This window comes from Coloeus monedula, assembly GCF_965178545.1.
Source record: "Coloeus monedula genome assembly, chromosome: 37".
Lineage (NCBI taxonomy): Eukaryota > Metazoa > Chordata > Aves > Passeriformes > Corvidae > Coloeus > Coloeus monedula.
In genome coordinates, this window is record NC_138817.1 from 1,757,761 (window position 1) to 1,779,611 (window position 21,851).

The 21,851-nt window shown below is 60.1% G+C and overlaps 1 protein-coding gene across 1 annotated transcript in view; it reads right to left on the minus strand.

Moving 5' to 3' along the window:
• Nucleotides 1-443: 443 nt before the first annotated feature.
• SPNS1 (SPNS lysolipid transporter 1, lysophospholipid) overlaps nucleotides 444-21,851 on the minus strand; it is a 30,952-nt gene continuing 9,544 nt past the window's right edge. Inside the window, exons 8-13 of the mRNA XM_082300149.1 lie at nucleotides 19,149-19,304; nucleotides 14,214-14,403; nucleotides 12,782-12,847; nucleotides 12,598-12,696; nucleotides 5,169-5,343; nucleotides 444-1,714 (exon numbers count right to left, since the gene is read on the minus strand). Of these exons, the coding sequence (XP_082156275.1) occupies nucleotides 1,596-1,714; nucleotides 5,169-5,343; nucleotides 12,598-12,696; nucleotides 12,782-12,847; nucleotides 14,214-14,403; nucleotides 19,149-19,304 (805 nt within the window). The 3' untranslated portion in view covers nucleotides 444-1,595. The remainder of the gene's footprint in view (nucleotides 1,715-5,168; nucleotides 5,344-12,597; nucleotides 12,697-12,781; nucleotides 12,848-14,213; nucleotides 14,404-19,148; nucleotides 19,305-21,851) is intronic.

The following is a 21,851-nucleotide window of genomic DNA, read 5'->3' on the forward strand; positions in this document are numbered from 1 at the left end:
TGTGGGGTTGGGACCCAAAATGTGGGGCTGGGACCCCAAAATGTGGGGCTGGGAGCCCAAAATTTGGGGCTGGGAGCCCAAAATGTGGGGCTGGGAGCCCAAAATGGGGGGTTGGGACCCAAAATTTGGGGCTGGGACCCCAAAATGTGGGGCTGGGACCCAAATGTGGGGCTGGGACCCAAAATTTGGGGCTGGGAGCCCAAAATGGGGGGTTGGGACCCAAAATTCGGGGCTGGGACCCCAAAATGGGGGGTTGGGACCCAAAATGTGGGGCTGGGAGCCCAAATGTGGGGCTGGGAGCCCAAAATTTGGGGCTGGGACTCAAAATTCGGGGCTCAGACCCCAAAATGTGGGGCTGGGAGGCCAAAATGTGGGGTTGGGACCCAAAATGTGGGGCTGGGACCCCAAAATGTGGGGCTGGGAGCCCAAAATTTGGGGCTGGGACTCAAAATTCGGGGCTCGGACCCCAAAATGTGGGGCTGGGAGCCAAAATTTGGGGCTGGGAGCCCAAAATGTGGGGTTGGGACCCCAAATGTGGGGCTGGGAGCCAAAATTTGGGGCTGGGACTCAAAATTCGGGGTTGGGAGCCCAAAATGGGGGGTTGGGAGCCCAAAATGTGGGGCTGGGAGCCCAAAATGGGGGGTTGGGAGCCCAAAATTTGGGGCTGGGAGCCCAAAATGGGGGGTTGAGAGCCCAAAATTTGGGGCTGGGACCCCAAAATGTGGGGCTGGGAGCCCAAAATGTGGGGCTGGGACCCCAAAATGGGGGGTTGGGAGCCCAAAATTTGGGGCTGGGACTCAAAATTCGGGGCTCGGACCCCAAAATGGGGGGTTGGGAGCCCAAAATTTGGGGCTGGGAGCCCAAAATGTGGGGCTGGGACCCAAAATTTGGGGCTGGGAGCCCAAAATGTGGGGCTGGGACTCAAAATTCGGGGCTGGGACCCCAAAATGGGGGGTTGGGAGCCCAAAATTCGGGGCTGGGACCCCAAAATGGGGGGCTGGGAGCCCAAAATGTGGGGCTGGGAGCCCAAAATGGGGGATTGGGACCCAAAATGGGGGGCTGGGACCCCAAAATTTGGGGCTGGGACTCAAAATTCGGGGCTCGGACCCCAAAATGGGGGATTGGGACCCAAAATGTGGAGCCAGGAACCGTTAATGTGGGGCTGGGACCCCCAAATTGGGTCGGGACCCCCCAAATGTGGGGCTGGGAGCCCCTGGTGTAGTGGTCAGCGGCTCCTGGTGTGGTCAGTGACCACAGCTGTGGTCAGCGGCTCCGGCCAGCCCAGGCCAGTGTGGTCAGCAGTCAATGTGGTCAGCGCTGCGGCCAGCCCAGGTGTGGTCACTGGCTCCGGCCAGCCCGGGTGCGGTCAGCAGTCAGTGTGGTCAGCGTGGTCAGCGGCTCCGGCCAGCCCGTGTGGGTCAGTGACCACAGCTGTGGTCAGCAGCTCCGGGTGTGGTCAGTGACCCCTGCTGCACTCAGCAGCTCCGGCCAGCCCGGGTGCGGTCAGCGCGGTCAGTGGTCAGCGGCTCCGGCCAGCCCGGGTGTGGTCGGCGCTCCGGCCGGCCCAGGTGCGGTCAGTGGTCAGCGGTCAGCGCTCAGGCCAGCACGTGGCCCACGGGCACCTTGCGGGGCCGGCCGCCGGCCGCAGGGGGCACCACGATGGCCGCAGGGGCGGCGCCGTCGTCGTCGTCGCTGTCGCCGTCGGGGGGCAGCCCTGGGGGGGGGGAGGGCGGTTCTGGAACCTTCCGGGGAGCCCTAAGGGGTTCCAGAAGCTTCCGCGGGGTTCCAGAAGCTTCTACGGGGTTCTGTGGGGCTCTATGGGGTTCCAGAAGGTTCTATGGGGTCCCATTGGGTTCTATGGGGCTCTGTGGGGTTCCAGAAGGTTCTATGGGGTTCCATTGAGTTCTATGGGGCTCTGTGGGGTTCTAGAAGGTTCTACGGGGTCCCATTGGGTTCTATGGGGTTCCAGAAGGTTCTATGGGGTTCCAGAATGTTCTACAGGGTCCCATCGGGTTCTATGGGGTTCCAGAAGGTTCTATGGGGTCCCACTGGGTTCTATGGGGTTCTAGAAGGTTCTACGGGGTCCCATTGGGTTCTATGGGGTTCTAGAAGGTTCTATGGGCTCCCATTGGGTTCTATGGGGCTCTGTGGGGTTCCAGAAGGTTCTATGGGGCTCCATTGGGTTCTATGGGGTTCTAGAAGGTTCTGTGGAGCTCTATGGGGTTCTATGGAATTCCATTGGGTTCTATGGGGTTCCAGAAGGTTCTGTGGGGTCCCATTGGGTTCTATGGGGTTCCAGAAGGTTCTACAGGGTTCCATTGGGTTCTATGGGGCTCTGTGGGGTTCCAGAAGGTTCTGTGGAGCTCTACGGGGTTCTATGGAATTCCATTGGGTTCTATGAGTTTCCAGAAGGTTCTGTGGGGTCCCATTGGGTTCTATGGGTTTCCAGAAGGTTCTATGGGGTCCCATTGGGTTCTATGGGGTTCTAGAAGGTTCTATGGTGTCCCATTGGGTTCTATGGGGTTCCAGAAGGTTCTATGGGGTCCAATCGGGTTCTATGGGGTTCCAGAAGGTTCTATGGGGTCCCATTGGGTTCTAGAAGGTTCTACGGGGTCCCATTGGGTTCTATGGGGCTCTATGGGGTTCCAGAAGGTTCTATGGGGCTCCATTGGGTTCTGTGGGGCTCTGTGGGGTTCCAGAAGGTTCTGTGGAGTTCCATTGGGTTCTGTGGGGCTCTATAGGGTTCTAGAAGGTTCTACGGGGTCCCATTGGGTTCTATGGGGTTCCAGAAGGTTCTATGGGGTTCCATTGGGTTCTATGGGGCTCTATAGGGTTCTAGAATGCTCTATGGGGTTCCATTGGGTTCTGTGGGGCTCTGTGGGGTTCCAGAAGGTTCTACGGGGTCCCATTGGGTTCTATGGGGTTCCAGAAGGTTCTATGGGGTTCCATTGGGTTCTATGGGGCTCTGTGGGGTTCCAGAAGGTTCTGTGGGGTCCCATTGGGTCCTATGGGGTTCCAGAAGGTTCTACGGGGTTCCATTGGGTTCTATGGGGCTCTGTGGGGTTCCAGAAGGTTCTGTGGGGTCCCATTGGGTTCTATGGGGTTCCAGAAGGTTCTATGGGGTCCCATTGGGTTCTATGGGGCTCTATGGAGCTCTATGGGGTTCTATGGAATTCCATTGGGTTCTATGGGGTTCCAGAAGGTTCTGTGGGGTCCCATTGGGTTCTATGGGGCTCTATAGGGTTCTAGAACGTTCTACGGGGTCCCATTGGGTTCTATGGGGTTCCAGAAGGTTCTATGGGGTTCCATTGGGTTCTATGGGGCTCTGTGGGGTTCCAGAAGGTTCTACGGGGTTCCATTGGGTTCTATGGGGCTCTGTGGGGTTCTAGAAGGTTCTGCGGGGCTTCAGAAGGTTCTGTGGAGCTCTGTGGGGTTCTATGGGGTTCCATTGGGTTCTACGGGGTTCCAGAAGGTTCTGTGGGGTCCCACTGGGTTCTATGGGGCTCTATGGGGTTCCAGAAGGTTCTGTGGGGTCCCATTGGGTTCTATGGGGTTCCAGAAGGTTCTACAGGGTCCCATTGGGTTCTATGGGGCTCTATAGGGTTCTAGAAGGTTCTATGGGGTTCCATTGAGTTCTATGGGGTTCCATTGGGTTCTATGGGGTTCCATTGAGTTCTATGGGGTTCCATTGGGTTCTATGGGGTTCTATGGAGTTCCAGAAGGTTCTATGGGGTCCCACTGGGTTCTATGGGGCTCTGTGGGGTTCCAGAAGGTTCTATGGGGTTCCAGAAGGTTCTATGGGGTCCCATTGGGTTCTATGGGGTTCCAGAAGGTTCTACGGGGTCCCACTGGGTTCTATGGGGCTCTGTGGGGTTCCAGAAGGTTCTATGGGGTCCCATTGGGTTCTATGGGGCTCTAGAAGGTTCTATGGGGTTCCATTGGGTTCTATGGGGCTCTGTGGGGTTCCAGAAGGTTCTACGGGGTTCCATTGGGTTCTATGGGGCTCTATGGAGCTCTATGGGGTTCTATGGAATTCCATTGGGTTCTATGGGGTTCCAGAAGGTTCTGTGGGGTCCCATTGGGTTCTATGGGGTTCCAGAAGGTTCTGTGGGGTCCCATTGGGTTCTATGGGGCTCTATGGGGTTCCAGAAGGTTCTATGGGGCTCTATAGGGTTCTAGAACGTTCTACGGGGTCCCATTGGGTTCTATGGGGTTCCAGAAGGTTCTGTGGGGTTCCATTGGGTTCTATGGGGCTCTATGGGGTTCCAGAAGGTTCTATGGGGTTCCAGAAGGTTCTACGGGGTCCCATTGGGTTCTATGGGGTTGCAGAAGGTTCTATGGGGTTCCATTGGGTTCTATGGGGCTCTATGGGGTTCTAGAAGGTTCTGTGGGGTTCCAGAAGGTTCTGTGGGGTCCCACTGGGTTCTATGGGGTTCTAGAAGGTTCTACGGGGTCCCATTGGGTTCTATGGGGCTCTGTGGGGTTCTAGAAGGTTCTGCGGGGCTTCAGAAGGTTCTGTGGAGCTCTGTGGGGTTCTATGGAATTCCATTGGGTTCTACGGGGTTCTAGAAGGTTCTATGGGGTTCCACTGGGTTCTATGGGGCTCTGTGGGGTTCCAGAAGATTCTATGGGGTCCCATTGGGTTCTGTGGGGCTCTGTGGGGTTCCAGAAGGTTCTATGGGTTTCCAGAAGGTTCTACGGGGTCCCATCGGGTTCTATGGGGTTCCAGAAGGTTCTATGGGGTTTCATTGGTTTCTATGGGGCTCTATGGGGTTCTAGAAGGTTCTGTGGAGTCCCATTGGGTTCTGTGAGGCTCTAGAAGGTTCTATGGGGCACTGTGGGGCTCTAGAAGGTTCTCTGGGGTTCCATGGGATCCCATTGGGTTCCATGGGGCTCCAGAAGGTTCTGTGGGGCGCTGCGGGTTTTCTGTGGGGTCCCATTGGGTTCTACGGCGCTCCACAAAGTTTTACGAGGCTCTGTGGGGTGCCACGGGGCTCCGTGGGGGTTCTAGAAGGTTCTGCGGGGCTTCTAGAAGCTCCTACAGCGTTCTCTAGGGACACCCCCTCATCCCTCCTTGGCGGTCCTCCCATCCAGCAGGGGTCTCCCTCTCCCCTTCCCCCCCCTCCCCCGTGGTGGGTCCTCCAGGCCGCCAGGGGGCGCGCTCTCACCGCGGGCCTCCCGCCGGGCCCTGCGCCGGTCCCTGGGGAGGGCGTTGCCGGCGGCCAGGAAAGCAGCACCCCCGAGAGCGGCGGCGAACGGGAGCAGCAGCAACGCCCGGAGCAGGGCCCCGGCCCCACGCTGGAACGAGACGGCGGCGGCGCCGCCCCCCAGAGCATCGCTCAGCTGCGGGGAGAGGTCGGAGGGTCAGCGGAGAGTGGGGGCACGGTGATCCCCCAGGATGGGCTCCAGTGCCCTCCCAGTGCTCCCAGTATGGCCCCAGTGCTCCCAGTATGGCCCCAGTGCCCTCCCAGTGCTCCCAGTAAGGCCCCAGTGCTCCCCTCAGAGCAGCCATGGAGGCCCCGCCCCCCGCTCCCCTCAGGCGCTGAAGGGGCGGAGCCAAAGAAAAAGGCGGGAACGGCCTGAGGGGAGCGGGCCCAACCCCCCCCAGTGCTCCCAGTATGGCCCCAGTGCACTCCCAGTGCTCCCAGTATGACCCCAGTGCACTCCCAGTGCTCCCAGTAAGGCCCCAGTGCCCTCCCAGTGCTCCCAGTATGGCCCCAGTTCTCCCAGTATGGCCCAAGTGCCTTCCCAGTGCTCCCAGTATGGCCCCAGTGCTCCCCTCAGAGCAGCCATGGAGGCCCCGCCTCGGGCGCGTGAGGGGGCGGAGCCAAAGGAAAAGGCGGGAACTGCCTGAGGGGAATGGGCCCGACCCCCCCCAGTGCTCCCAGTATGGCCCCAGTGCCCTCCCAGTGCTCCCAGTAAGGTCCCAGTGCTCCCAGTATGGCCCAAGCGCCTCCCAGTGCTCCCAGTATGGCCCCAGTGCTCCCCTCAGAGCAGCCATGGAGGCCCCGCCCCCCGCTCCCCTCAGGCGCTGAAGGGGCGGAGCCAAAGAAAAAGGCGGGAACGGCCTGAGGGGAGCGGGCCCGACCCCCCCAGTGCTCCCAGTATGGCCCCAGTGCACTCCCAGTGCTCCCAGTATGGCCCCAGTGCACTCCCAGTGCTCCCAGTAAGGTCCCAGTGCCCTCCCAGTGCTCCCAGTAAGGTCCCAGTGCTCCCAGTAAGGCCCCAGTGCCCTCCCAGTGCTCCCAGTATGGCCCCAGTTCTCCCAGTATGGCCCAAGTGCCTTCCCAGTGCTCCCAGTATGGCCCCAGTGCTCCCCTCAGAGCAGCCATGGAGGCCCTGCCTCGGGCGCGTGAGGGGGCGGAGCCAAAGGAAAAGGCGGGAACGGCCTGAGGGGAGCGGGCCCGACCCCCCCCAGTGCTCCCAGTATGGCCCCAGTGCCCTCCCAGTGCTCCCAGTATGGCCCAAGTGCCTTCCCAGTGCTCCCAGTATGGCCCCAGTGCCCTCCCAGTGCTCCCAGTATGGCCCCAGTGCTCCCAGTATGGCCCCAGTGCCCTCCCAGTGCTCCCAGTATGGCCCCAGTTCTCCCAGTATGGCCCCAGTGCACTCCCAGTGCTCCCAGTATGGCCCCAGTGCCCTCCCAGTGCTCCCAGTATGGCCCCAGTGCCTTCCCAGTAAGGTCCCAGTGCCCTCCCAGTTCTCCCAGTAAGGCCCCAGTGCCCTCCCAGTGCTCCCAGTAAGACCCCAGTGCCCTCCCAGTGCTCCCAGTATGGCCCCAGTGCCCTCCCAGTGCTCCCAGTAAGGCCCCAGTGCCTTCCCAGTAAGGTCCCAGTGCCCTCCCAGTTCTCCCAGTAAGGCCCCAGTGCCCTCCCAGTGCTCCCAGTATGGCCCCAGTGCCCTCCCAGTGCTCCCAGTATGGCCCCAGTGCCCTCCCAGTGCTCCCAGTATGACCCCAGTGCCCTCCCAGTGCTCCCAGTATGGCCCCAGTGCCCTCCCAGTGCTCCCAGTATGGCCCCAGTGGCCTCCCAGTGCTCCCAGTATGGCCCCAGTTCTCCCAGTATGGCCCAAGTGCCTTCCCAGTGCTCCCAGTAAGGCCCCAGTGCTCCCCTCAGAGCAGCCATGGAGGCCCCGCCCCCCGCTCCCCTCAGGTGCTGAAGGGGCGGAGCCAAAGGAAAAGGCGGGAACGGCCTGAGGGGAGCGGGCCCGACCCCCCCCAGTGCTCCCAGTATGGCCCCAGTGCACTCCCAGTGCTCCCAGTATGGCCCCAGTGCCCTCCCAGTGCTCCCAGTAAGGTCCCAGTGCTCCCAGTATGGCCCAAGCGCCTCCCAGTGCTCCCAGTATGGCCCCAGTGCTCCCCTCAGAGCAGCCATGGAGGCCCCGCCCCCCGCTCCCCTCAGGCGCTGAAGGGGCGGCGCCAAAGGAAAAGGCGGGAACGGCCTGAGGGGAGCGGGCCCAACCCCCCCCAGTGCTCCCAGTATGGCCCCAGTGCACTCCCAGTGCTCCCAGTATGACCCCAGTGCACTCCCAGTGCTCCCAGTAAGGCCCCAGTGCCCTCCCAGTGCTCCCAGTATGGCCCCAGTTCTCCCAGTATGGCCCAAGTGCCTTCCCAGTGCTCCCAGTATGGCCCCAGTGCTCCCCTCAGAGCAGCCATGGAGGCCCCGCCTCGGGCGCGTGAGGGGGCGGAGCCAAAGGAAAAGGCGGGAACTGCCTGAGGGGAATGGGCCCGACCCCCCCCAGTGCTCCCAGTATGGCCCCAGTGCCCTCCCAGTGCTCCCAGTAAGGTCCCAGTGCTCCCAGTATGGCCCAAGCGCCTCCCAGTGCTCCCAGTATGGCCCCAGTGCTCCCCTCAGAGCAGCCATGGAGGCCCCGCCCCCCGCTCCCCTCAGGCGCTGAAGGGGCGGAGCCAAAGAAAAAGGCGGGAACGGCCTGAGGGGAGCGGGCCCGACCCCCCCAGTGCTCCCAGTATGGCCCCAGTGCACTCCCAGTGCTCCCAGTATGGCCCCAGTGCACTCCCAGTGCTCCCAGTAAGGTCCCAGTGCCCTCCCAGTGCTCCCAGTAAGGTCCCAGTGCTCCCAGTAAGGCCCCAGTGCCCTCCCAGTGCTCCCAGTATGGCCCCAGTTCTCCCAGTATGGCCCAAGTGCCTTCCCAGTGCTCCCAGTATGGCCCCAGTGCTCCCCTCAGAGCAGCCATGGAGGCCCTGCCTCGGGCGCGTGAGGGGGCGGAGCCAAAGGAAAAGGCGGGAACGGCCTGAGGGGAGCGGGCCCGACCCCCCCCAGTGCTCCCAGTATGGCCCCAGTGCCCTCCCAGTGCTCCCAGTATGGCCCAAGTGCCTTCCCAGTGCTCCCAGTATGGCCCCAGTGCCCTCCCAGTGCTCCCAGTATGGCCCCAGTGCTCCCAGTATGGCCCCAGTGCCCTCCCAGTGCTCCCAGTATGGCCCCAGTTCTCCCAGTATGGCCCCAGTGCACTCCCAGTGCTCCCAGTATGGCCCCAGTGCCCTCCCAGTGCTCCCAGTATGGCCCCAGTGCCTTCCCAGTAAGGTCCCAGTGCCCTCCCAGTTCTCCCAGTAAGGCCCCAGTGCCCTCCCAGTGCTCCCAGTAAGACCCCAGTGCCCTCCCAGTGCTCCCAGTATGGCCCCAGTGCCCTCCCAGTGCTCCCAGTAAGGCCCCAGTGCCTTCCCAGTAAGGTCCCAGTGCCCTCCCAGTTCTCCCAGTAAGGCCCCAGTGCCCTCCCAGTGCTCCCAGTATGGCCCCAGTGCCCTCCCAGTGCTCCCAGTATGGCCCCAGTGCCCTCCCAGTGCTCCCAGTATGACCCCAGTGCCCTCCCAGTGCTCCCAGTATGGCCCCAGTGCCCTCCCAGTGCTCCCAGTATGGCCCCAGTGGCCTCCCAGTGCTCCCAGTATGGCCCCAGTTCTCCCAGTATGGCCCAAGTGCCTTCCCAGTGCTCCCAGTAAGGCCCCAGTGCTCCCCTCAGAGCAGCCATGGAGGCCCCGCCCCCCGCTCCCCTCAGGTGCTGAAGGGGCGGAGCCAAAGGAAAAGGCGGGAACGGCCTGAGGGGAGCGGGCCCGACCCCCCCCAGTGCTCCCAGTATGGCCCCAGTGCACTCCCAGTGCTCCCAGTATGGCCCCAGTGCCCTCCCAGTGCTCCCAGTAAGGTCCCAGTGCTCCCAGTATGGCCCAAGCGCCTCCCAGTGCTCCCAGTATGGCCCCAGTGCTCCCCTCAGAGCAGCCATGGAGGCCCCGCCCCCCGCTCCCCTCAGGCGCTGAAGGGGCGGAGCCAAAGGAAAAGGCGGGAACGGCCTGAGGGGAGCGGGCCCGACCCCCCCCAGTGCTCCCAGTATGACCCCAGTGCCCTCCCAGTGCTCCCAGTATGGCCCAAGTGCACTCCCAGTGCTCCCAGTATGGCCCCAGTGCCCTCCCAGTGCTCCCAGTATGGCCCCAGTTCTCCCAGTATGGCCCCAGTGCCCTCCCAGTGCTCCCAGTATGACCCCAGTTCCCTCCCAGTGCTCCCAGTATGGCCCCAGTGCCCTCCCAGTGCTCCCAGTATGGCCCCAGTGCCCTCCCAGTGCTCCCAGTACGGCCCCAGTGCCCTCCCAGTGCTCCCAATATGGCCCCAGTGCTCCCAGTATGGCCCCAGTGCCCTCCCAGTATGGCCCCAGTGCACTCCCAGTGCTCCCAGTATGGCCCCAGTGCTCCCCCAGTGCCCTCCCAGTAAGGCCCCAGTGCCCTCCCAGTGCTCCCAGTATGGCCCCAGTGCTCCCCTCAGAGCAGCCATGGAGGCCCCGCCCCCCGCTCCCCTCAGGCGCTGAAGGGGCGGAGCCAAAGAAAAAGGCGGGAACGGCCTGAGGGGAGCGGGCCCGACCCCCCCCAGTGCTCCCAGTATGGCCCCAGTGCACTCCCAGTGCTCCCAGTATGGCCCAAGTGCCTTCCCAGTGCTCCCAGTATGGCCCCAGTGCCCTCCCAGTGCTCCCAGTATGGCCCCAGTGCCCTCCCAGTGCTCCCAGTATGGCCCAAGTGCCCTCCCAGTGCTCCCAGTATGACCCCAGTGCCCTCCCAGTGCTCCCAGTATGGCCCCAGTGCTCCCCTCAGAGCAGCCATGGAGGCCCCGCCTCGGGCGCGTGAGGGGGCGGAGCCAAAGGAAAAGGCGGGAACGGCCTGAGGGGAGTGGGCCCGACCCCCCCCAGTGCTCCCAGTATGGCCCCAGTGCCCTCCCAGTGCTCCCAGTATGACCCCAGTGCCCTCCCAGTGCTCCCAGTAAGGCCCCAGTGCCCTCCCAGTGCTCCCAGTATGGCCCCAGTGCCCTCCCAGTGCTCCCAGTATGACCCCAGTGCCCTCCCAGTGCTCCCAGTAAGGCCCCAGTGCCCTCCCAGTGCTCCCAGTATGGCCCCAGTGCCCTCCCAGTGCTCCCAGTATGGCCCCAGTTCTCCCAGTATGGCCCAATTGCCTTCCCAGTGCTCCCAGTATGGCCCCAGTGCCCTCCCAGTGCTCCCAGTATGGCCCCAGTGCCTTCCCAGTGCTCCCAGTATGGCCCCAGTGCTCCCCTCAGAGCAGCCATGGAGGCCCCGCCCCCCGCTCCCCTCAGGCGCTGAAGGGGCGGAGCCAAAGAAAAAGGCGGGAACGGCCTGAGGGGAGCGGGCCCGACCCCCCCCAGTGCTCCCAGTATGGCCCCAGTGCACTCCCAGTGCTCCCAGTATGACCCCAGTGCACTCCCAGTGCTCCCAGTAAGGCCCCAGTTCTCCCAGTATGGCCCAAGCGCCTCCCAGTGCTCCCAGTATGGCCCCAGTGCTCCCCTCAGAGCAGCCATGGAGGCCCCGCCCCCCGCTCCCCTCAGGCGCTGAAGGGGCGGAGCCAAAGAAAAAGGCGGGAACGGCCTGAGGGGAGTGGGCCCAACCCCCCCCAGTGCTCCCAGTATGGCCCCAGTGCCCTCCCAGTGCTCCCAGTATGGCCCCAGTGCCCTCCCAGTGCTCCCAGTATGGCCCCAGTGCCCTCCCAGTGCTCCCAGTATGGCCCCAGTTCTCCCAGTATGGCCCCAGTGCCCTCCCAGTGCTCCCAGTAAGGCCCCAGTGCCCTCCCAGTGCTCCCAGTATGGCCCCAGTGCTCTCCCAGTGCTCCCAGTATGACCCCAGTTCCCTCCCAGTGCTCCCAGTATGGCCCCAGTGCCCTCCCAGTGCTCCCAGTATGGCCCCAGTGCCCTCCCAGTGCTCCCAGTACGGCCCCAGTGCCCTCCCAGTGCTCCCAATATGGCCCCAGTGCTCCCAGTATGGCCCCAGTGCCCTCCCAGTATGGCCCCAGTGCCCTCCCAGTGCTCCCAGTATGGCCCCAGTGCTCCCCCAGTGCCCTCCCAGTAAGGCCCCAGTGCCCTCCCAGTGCTCCCAGTATGGCCCCAGTGCTCCCCTCAGAGCAGCCATGGAGGCCCCGCCCCCCGCTCCCCTCAGGCGCTGAAGGGGCGGAGCCAAAGAAAAAGGCGGGAACGGCCTGAGGGGAGTGGGCCCGACCCCCCCAGTGCTCCCAGTATGGCCCAAGTGCCTTCCCAGTGCTCCCAGTATGGCCCCAGTGCCCTCCCAGTGCTCCCAGTATGACCCCAGTGCCCTCCCAGTGCTCCCAGTATGGCCCAAGCGCCTCCCAGTGCTCCCAGTATGGCCCCAGTGCTCCCCTCAGAGCAGCCATGGAGGCCCCGCCCCCCGCTCCCCTCAGGCGCTGAAGGGGCGGCGCCAAAGGAAAAGGCGGGAACGGCCTGAGGGGAGCGGGCCCGACCCCCCCCAGTGCTCCCAGTATGGCCCCAGTGCACTCCCAGTGCTCCCAGTATGGCCCCAGTGCTCCCAGTATGGCCCCAGTGCCCTCCCAGTGCTCCCAGTAAGGTCCCAGTGCTCCCAGTATGGCCCCAGTGCCCTCCCAGTGCTCCCAGTATGGCCCCAGTGCCCTCCCAGTGCTCCCAGTATGGCCCCAGTGCTCCCAGTATGGCCCCAGTGCCCTCCCAGTGTTCCCAGTATGGCCCCAGTGCCCTCCCAGTGCTCCCAGTATGGCCCCAGTGCTCCCAGTATGGCCCCAGTGCCCTCCCAGTGCTCCCAGTAAGGCCCCAGTGCCCTCCCAGTGCTCCCAGTATGGCCCCAGTGCTCCCAGTATGGCCCCAGTGCCCTCCCAGTGCTCCCAGTAAGGCCCCAGTGCCCTCCCAGTGCTCCCAGTATGGCCCCAGTTCTCCCAGTATGGCCCCAGTGCCCTCCCAGTGCTCCCAGTATGGCCCCAGTGCCCTCCCAGTGCTCCCAGGATGGCCCCAGTGCTCCCAGTATGGCCCCAGTGCCCTCCCAGTGCTCCCAGTATGGCCCAAGTGCCCTCCCAGTTCTCCCAGTATGGCCCAAGTGCCTTCCCAGTGCTCCCAGTAAGGCCCCGGCGCTCCCAGTACGGGCCTAGAGCCCCTCCCAGTGCTCCCAGTATGGGCCCAGTGCCCTCCCAGTCCCTCCCAGCTCATCCCAGTGACCCCCAGTCCCCTCCCAGTCCCCTCCCAGTCCCTCCCAATCCCCTCCCAGTCCATTCCCAGTCCCTCCCAGTGCCCCTAATCCCCTCCCAGTGCCTCCCAGTCCCTCCCAGTCCCCTCCCAGTCTCACCAGTCCCACCAGGTAGGGGCTCCCAGCGTCTCCCAGTAGGTGCGAGGCCACGATCTGCAGCGCCTCGGCCGTGGAGCGCCGGGGGGGGGGCACCACGTACTGGGAGGGGGCACTGGCGTTACTGGGAGCAACTGGGACGGGCCCGGCGCCCCCCCCAGCGGCTCCCAGTTGCTCCCAGTCTCACCAGTAAGATGTCGGCCACGATGGCCCAGTTCAGGGACAGGAGGGTCTCACCCACGAAGATGAAAACCTGGGGGGGGGGGGGAGGGGCTCCCAGTTCATCCCAGTTCATCCCAGTGATCCCCCCCAGTTCGTTCCAGTTCGTCCCAGTGACCATCCCAGTGCCTTCCCAGTTCGTCCCAGTGACCATCCCAGTGCCTTCCCAGTTCGTCCCAGTCCCTCCCAGTTCATCCCAGTCCATCCCAGTCCCCCACAACTCCCCCCAATCCCCTCCCACTCCATTCCAATCCCCTCCCAGTCCCTCCCAGTCCCTCCCAGTCCCTCCCAGTTCCCCCCCAGTCCATCCCAGTTGCCCCCAATCCCCTCCCAGTCCCCCCCCAGTCCCTCCCAGTCCCCCTCAATCCCCTCCCAGTCCCTCCCAGTCCCCCCCAATCCCCTCCCAGTCCCTCCCAATCCCCTCCCAGTTCCCCCCCAGTCCCTCCCAGTCCCCCCAAATCCCCCCCCAGTCCCCCCCAACTCCCCCCCAGTCCCTCCCAGTCCCCCCCAATCCCCTCCCAGTCCCTTCCAGTTCCCCCCAAATCCCCTCCCAGTCCCTCCCAGTCCCTCCCAGTCTCCCCCAATCCCCTCCCAGTCCCCTCCAACTCCCCCCAATCCCCTCCCAGTCCCTCCCAGTCCCCCCCAATCCCCTCCCAGTCCATCCCAGTCCCTCCCAGTCTCCCCCAGTCCCTCCCAGTCCCTCCCAATCCCTTCCCAGTCCCCCCCAGTCCCTCCCAATCCCCTCCCAGTCCCCCCCAGTCCCCCCAAATCCCCTCCCAGTCCCCTCCAACTCCCCCAAATCCCCTCCCAGTCCATCCCAGTCCCCCCAATCCCCTCCCAGTCCATCCCAGTTCCCCCCAATCCCCTCCCAGTCCCTCCCAGTTCCCCCAAATCCCCTCCCAGTCCCTCCCAGTCCCCCCCAATCCCCTCCCAGTCCCCCCAAATCCCCCCCCAGTCCCTCCCAGTCCATCCCAGTCCCCCCCAATCCCCTCCCAGTCCCTCCCAGTCCCCCCCAATCCCCTCCCAGTCCCTCCCAGTCCCTCCCCCCAATCCCTTCCCAGTCCCCCCCAGTCTCCCCCAATCCCCTCCCAGTCCCCCCCACTCCCCCCCAGTCCCTCCCAGTCCCCTCCCAGTCCCCCCCAATCCCCTCCCAGTCCATCCCAGTTCCCCCCAGTCCACTCCCAGTCCATCCCAGTTCCCCCCAATCCCCTCCCAGTCCCCCCCAACTCCCCCCAATCCCCTCCCAGTCCCTCCCAATCCCCTCCCAGTCCCCCCCAATCCCCTCCCAGTCCCTCCCAGTCCCCCCAAATCCCCTCCCACTCCCTCCCAGTCCCCCTCAATCCCCTCCCAGTCGCTCCCAGTCCCTCCCAGTGGCTCCCAGTGCCCCCAGCAGCGCTCACGTAGGCGGCGGGGGGGCAGGGCCGGGCGCAGAGCAGCGCCAGCAGCAGGAAGGGCGCCCCCCCCAGGAGCCCCCCCGCGCACAGCAATGGATCCGCCCGGGGGTGCCGGGGGCGGAGCCTCCGCGAAAGCTCCGCCCCCAACCCCACCCCCAGCACCCCCGAGCCGCAGGTCAGCGCCCCGAACAGCAGGCTGGGGGTCAAAGGTCAGCCAGGGGTCAGCCGGGGGTCAGCCGGGGGTCAGCCCCACCCCAAAATGTCCCCAAAATAGTCCCGAAAACGACCCCAAAATTGTCCCAAAAACGCCCCCAAAATGTCCTAAAAATGGCCCAAAATTGTCCCAGAAATGCACCCAAAATAATCCCCAAAATGACCCCAAAATTGTCCCGAGAATGTCCTCAAAATGTCCCCAAAATGACCCCAAAATTGTCCCAAAATAATCCCCAAAAGTGTCCCCAAATTGTCCCAAAAACACACCCAAAATGTCCCAAAATGTCCCAAGAATGTCCCCAAATTGCCCCCAAATTGTCCCAGGTTTTCCCAAATCTCCCCAAATTGCCCCCAAATCATCCCCAAATGTCCCCAAATCCCCCCAAATGTCCCCCAAAATGTCCCCAAATCCCAATTGCCCCCAAATCATCCCAAAATGTCCCCAAATTGCCCCCAAATCCCCTCCAAATGTCCCCAAATTGACCCTAAATGTCCCCAAACTGCCCCCAAAATGTTCCCAAATCCCCCCAATTGCCCCCAAATCCCCTCCAAATGTCCCCAAATTGACCCTAAATGTCCCAAATTGTCCCCAAATCTCCCCCAAATGTCCCCAAATTGACCCCAAATCCCCCAAATTGCCCCCAAATGTCCCCAAATTGACCCCAAATGTCCCAAACTGACCCCAAAATGTTCCCAAATCCCCCCAATTGCCCCCAAATGTCCCCAAATCCACCCCAAATTGCCCCCAAATCCACCCCAAATGTCCCCAAATTGACCCTAAATGTCCCAAAATGCCCCCAAAATGTTCCGAAATCCCCCCAATTGCCCCTAAATCATCCCAAAATGTCCCCAAATCCCCCCAAATGTCCCCAAATCCCCCCAAATGTCCCCAAATCTGCCAAATTGCCCCCAAATTGACCCAAATATCCCCAAATTGACCCTAAATGTCCCAAACTGCCCCCAAATCCCCTCCAAATGTCCCCAAACTGATCCCAAATGTCCCCAAATTGCCCCCAAATGTCCCCAAATCCACCCCAAATATCCCCAAATTGACCCTAAATGTCCCAAATTGCCCCCAAATCCCCTCCAAATGTCCCCAAATTGACCCCAAATTGTCCCAAATCATCCCAAATTGCCCCCAAATCCACCCCAAATGTCCCCAAATCCACCCCAAATGTCCCCAAATCCACCCCAAATGTCCCAAATTGCCCCCAAAATGTTCCCAAATCCCCCAATTGCCCCCAAATGTCCCCCAAGTGTCCCCAAATCCACCCCAAATTGCCGCCAAATCCACCCCAAATGTCCCCAAATTGACCCTAAATGTCCCAAATGTCCCCAAATCCCCCCAATTGCCCCCAAATCATCCCAAAATGTCCCCAAATCCCCCCAATTGCCCCCAAATCATCCCAAAATGTCCCCAAATCCCCCCAAATGTCCCCAAATCCACCCCAAATGTCCCCAAATTGACCCTAAATGTCCCCAAATCCACCCCAAATGTCCCCAAATTGACCCCAAATGTCCCAAATTGCCCCCAAAATGTTCCCAAATCCCCCAATTGCCCCCAAATGTCCCCCAAGTGTCCCCAAATCCACCCCAAATTGCCGCCAAATCCACCCCAAATGTCCCCAAATTGACCCTAAATGTCCCAAATGTCCCCAAATCCCCCCAATTGCCCCCAAATCACCCCTAAATGTCCCCAAATCCCCCCAAATGTCCCCAAATCCCCTCCAAATGTCCCCAAATTGACCCTAAATGTCCCCAAATTGCCCCCAAATGTCCCCAAATCCACCCCAAATGTCCCAAACTGCCCCCAAAATGTCCCCAAATCCCCCCAAATTGCCCCCAAATCCCCTCCAAATGTCCCCAAACTGATCCCAAATGTCCCCAAACTGATCCAAAATTATCCCAAATCATCCCAAATTGTCCCAAATCATCCCAAATTGTCCCAAATCCACTCCAAATATCCCCAAATTGACCCCAAATGTCCCAAACTGCCCCCAAAATGTCCCCAAATCCCCCCAAATTGCCCCCAAATCCCCTCCAAATGTCCCCAAACTGATCCCAGATGTCCCCAAACTGATCCAAAATTATCCCAAATCATCCCAAATTGCCCCCAAATTGTCCCAAATCCACTCCAAATGTCCCCAAATTGACCCCAAATGTCCCAAACTGCCCCCAAAATGTCCCCAAATGTCCCCAAACTGCCCCCAAATCCCCCAAATCCACCCCAAATGTCCCCAAATCCACCCCAAATGTCCCCAAATTGACCCCAAATGTCCCAAATTGCCCCCAAAATGTTCCCAAATCCCCCAATTGCCCCCAAATGTCCCCCAAGTGTCCCCAAATCCACCCCAAATTGCCGCCAAATCCACCCCAAATGTCCCCAAATTGACCCTAAATGTCCCAAATGTCCCCAAATCCCCCCAATTGTCCCCAAATCATCCCAAAATGTCCCCAAATCCCCCCAATTGCCCCCAAATCATCCCAAAATGTCCCCAAATCCCCCCAAATGTCCCCAAATCCACCCCAAATGTCCCCAAATTGACCCTAAATGTCCCCAAATCCACCCCAAATGTCCCCAAACTGATCCCAAATTATCCCAAATCATCCCAAATCGTCCCAAATCATCCCAAATTGCCCCCAAATCCCCTCCAAATGTCCCCAAACTGATCCCAAATGTCCCCAAATTGACCCCAAATGTCCCAAACTGCCCCCAAAATGTCCCCAAATGTCCCCAAACTGCCCCCAAATCCCCCAAATCCACCCCAAATGTCCCCAAATTGACCCTAAATATCCCCAAATCCACCCCAAATGTCCCCAAATTGACCCTAAATGTCCCAAACTGCCCCCAAAATGTTCCCAAATCCCCCCAAATTGCCCCCAAATCCCCTCCAAATGTCCCCAAACTGATCCCAAACGTCCCCAAAGTGACCCCAAATTATCCCAAATCATCCCAAATCATCCCAAATCATCCCAAATTGCCCCCAAATCCACCCCAAATGTCCCCAAACTGATCCCAAATCATCCCAAATCATCCCAAATTATCCCAAATCCCTCCAAATTGCCCCCAAATCCCCTCCAAATGTCCCCAAACTGATCCCAAATGTCCCCAAACTGATCCCAAATGTCCCCAAACTGATCCCAAACGTCCCCAAAGTGACCCCAAATTATCCCAAATCATCCCAAATCGTCCCAAATCATCCCAAATTGCCCCCAAATCCACCCCAAATGTCCCCAAACTGATCCCAAATCATCCCAAATCGTCCCAAATCATCCCAAATTATCCCAAATTGCCCCCAAATCCACCCCAAATGTCCCCAAACTGATCCCAAATTATCCCAAATCATCCCAAATCGTCCCAAATTGTCCCAAATCATCCCAAATTGCCCCCAAATCCACCCCAAACTGACCCCAAATCGTCCCAAATCATCCCAAATCGTCCCAAATTGTCCCAAATCCACCCCAAATGTCCCCAAACTGATCCCAAATTGTCCCAAATCATCCCAAATTGCCCCCAAATCCACCCCAAATGTCCCCAAACTGATCCCAAATCATCCCAAATCGTCCCAAATCATCCCAAATCATCCCAAATTGCCCCCAAATCCACCCCAAATGTCCCCAAATCCACCCCAAATGTCCCCAAATTGACCCTAAATGTCCCAAATTGCCCCCAAAATGTCCCCAAATCCCCCCAAATGTCCCCAAATTACCCCAAATTGCCCCCAATTCCCCTCCAAATGTCCCCAAACTGATCCCAAATGCCCCCAAATCCACCCCTAAATGTCCCCAAATTGACCCCAAATGTCCCAAACTGCCCCCAAATCCCCTCCAAATGTCCCCAAACTGACCCCAAATGTCCCAAACTGCCCCCAAAATGTCCCCAAATCCCCCCAAATGTCCCCAAATTACCCCAAATTGCCCCCAAATCCCCTCCAAATGTCCCCAAACTGATCCCAAACGTCCCCAAAGTGACCCCAAATTATCCCAAATCATCCCAAATCGTCCCAAATTGCCCCCAAATCCACCCCAAATGTCCCCAAACTGATCCCAAATTATCCCAAATCATCCCAAATCATCCCAAATTATCCCAAATTATCCCAAATCATCCCAAATCATCCCAAATTGTCCCAAATCGTCCCAAATTGCCCCCAAATCCCCTCCAAATGTCCCCAAACTGATCCCAAATTATCTCAAATCATCCCAAATCGTCCCAAATTGTCCCAAATCATCCCAAATTGCCCCCAAATCCACCCCAAACTGACCCCAAATCGTCCCAAATCATCCCAAATCGTCCCAAATTGTCCCAAATCATCCCAAATTGCCCCCAAATCCACCCCAAATGTCCCCAAACTGATCCCAAATTATCCCAAATCGTCCCAAATTATCCCAAATCGTCCCAAATTGCCCCCAAATCCACCCCAAATGTCCCCAAATCCACCCCAAATGTCCCCAAATTGACCCCAAATGTCCCAAATTGCCCCCAAAATGTTCCCAAATCCCCCAATTGCCCCCAAATGTCCCCCAAGTGTCCCCAAATCCACCCCAAATTGCCGCCAAATCCACCCCAAATGTCCCCAAATTGACCCTAAATGTCCCCAAATCCCCTCCAAATGTCCCCAAACTGATCCCAAATGTCCCCAAAGTGACCCCAAATTATCCCAAATCATCCCAAATTATCCCAAATCATCCCAAATCGCCCCCAAATCCCCCCCCGGGGGTGGCACCCACCTCTCGTCGCCCTGGCAGCGCCGCCCCCCCCGGCACGGGGCCCCCTCCCCCCGCGCCAGCCGGACACGGAACAGGAACGCCGGAGCCCAGAGCGCCAAAGCGCCGGTGACAAAGGCCACGGCCGTGAACCCCAGCGTGGACAGCAGCAGCGTCCGGCTGCGGGCACACGGACGGGCTCAGCGCCCCAAAGCCCGGGGAAACGGCCCCAAATGGCCCCAAATGACCCAAATCCCAGAGAAACGGCCCCAAATCCCGGGGAAATGGGGGTAAAATGGCCCAAAACGGCCCCAAATTCCAGGGAAATGGGGGGAAAATGGCCCAAAACGGCCCCAAATCCCGGGGAAATGGGGGTAAAATGGCCCAAAACGGCCCCAAATCCCAGAGAAACGGCCCCAAATCCCGCGGAAATGGGGGGAAAATGGCCCAAAACGGCCCCAAATCCCGGGGAAATGGGGAAAAAATGGCCCAAAACGGCCCCAAATCCCAGAGAAACGGCCCCAAATCCCGGGAAATGGGGGGAAAATGGCCCAAAATGGCCCAAAACAGCCCCAAATCCCAGAGAAAGAGCCCCAAATCCCACGGAAACGGCCCCAAATCCTGGGGAAATGGGGGGGAAATGGCCCAAAATGGCCCAAAACAGCCCCAAATCCTGGGGAAATGGGGGGAAAATGGCCCAAAATGGCCCAAAACAGCCCCAAATCCCGGGGAAATGGGGGGAAAATGGCCCAAAACGGCCCCAAATCCCAGAGAAACGGCCCCAAATCCTGGGAAATGGGGGTAAAATGGCCCAAAATGACCCAAACCAGCCCCAAATCCCGCGGAAACAGCCCCAAATCCTGGGGAAATGGGGGGAAAATGGCCCAAAACTGCCCCAAATCCTGGGGAAATGGGGGGAAAATGGCCCAAAACGACCCAAAACAGCCCCAAATCCCGCGGAAATGGGGGGAAAACGGCCCAAAATGACCCAAAACAGCCCCAAATCCCAGAGAAACGGCCCCAAATCCCGCGGAAATGGGGGGAAAATGGCCCAAAACGGCCGCAAATCCCAGAGAAACGGCCCCAAATCCCAGGGAAATGGGGGGAAATGGCCCCAAATTGCCCAGAACAGCCCCAAATTCCAGGGAAATGGGAAGAAAATGGCCCAAAATGACCCAAACCAGCCCCAAATCCCAGAGAAACGGCCCCAAATGGCCCCAAATCCCGGGGAAATGGGGGGAAAATGGCCCAAAACAGCCCCAAATCCCAGAGAAACGGCCCCAAATCCCGGGGAAATGGGGGTAAAATGGCCCAAAACGGCCCCAAATCCCAGAGAAACGGCCCCAAATCCCGGGAAATGGGGGGGAAATGGCCCAAAACGGCCCAAAACAGCCCCAAATCCCAGAGAAACGGCCCCAAATCCCAGGGAAATGGGGGGAAAATGGCCCAAAATGACCCCAAACAGCCCCAAATCCCGGGGAAACGGCCCCAAATCCCGGGAAATGGGGGTAAAATGGGGGGAAAATTGCCCAAAATGGCCCAAAACAGCCCCAAATCCCAGGGAAATGGGGGGGAAATGGCCCAAAATGACCCAAAACAGCCCCAAATCCCAGAGAAATGGGGGGAAAATGGCCCCAAATTGCCCAGAACAGCCCCAAATTCCAGGGAAATGGGAAGAAAATGGCCCAAAATGACCCAAACCAGCCCCAAATCCCAGAGAAACAGCCTCAAATCCCGGGGAAATGGGGGAAAAATGGCCCAAAACGGCCCCAAATCCCAGAGAAACGGCCCCAAATCCCGGGAAATGGGGAGAAAATGGCCCAAAATGACACCAAAATGACCCGAAATGGCCCAAACCAGCCCCAAATCCCAGAGAAACAGCCCCAAGTCCCAGAGAAACGGCCCCAAATCCCGGGAAATGGGGAGAAAATGGCCCAAAACGACCCAAAACAGCCCCAAATCCCGGGGAAATGGGGGGAAATGGCCCCAAATTGCCCAGAACAGCCCCAAATTCCAGGGAAATGGGAAGAAAATGGCCCAAAATGACCCAAACCAGCCCCAAATCCCAGAGAAACGGCCCCAAATCCCGCAGAAATGGGGGTAAAATGGCCCAAAACAGCCCCAAATCCCAGAGAAACGGCCCCAAATCCCAGGGAAATGGGGGGAAAATGGCCCAAAATGACACCAAAATGACCCGAAATGGCCCAAAACGGCCCCAAATCCTGGGGAAATGGGGGGGAAATGGCCCAAAACGGCCCAAAACAGCCCCAAATCCTGGGAAAACGGCCCCAAATCCCGGGAAATTGGGGTAGAATGGCCCAAAACGGCCCCAAATCCCAGAGAAACGGCCCCAAATCCCGGGGAAATGGGGGGAAAATGGCCCAAAATGACACCAAAATGACCCGAAATGGCCCAAAACGGCCCCAAATCCCGGGGAAATGGGGGGAAAATGGCCCAAAAAGATCAAATCAGCCCCAAATCCAGCCCCAAAAGAAGCCCCAGAAGCAGCAACCCAGGGGTCACTCAGGGGTCACTCAGGGGTCACTCAAGGGTCACTCAAGGGTCACCCAGTGGTCACCCAGCGGTCACTCAGGGGTCACCCAGTGGTCACTCAGGGGTCACTCAGGGGTCACCCAGCGGTCACTCAGCGGTCACTCAGCGGTCACCCAGGGGTCACCCAGCGGTCACTCAGGGGTCACCCAGTGGTCACTCAGGGGTCACCCAGTG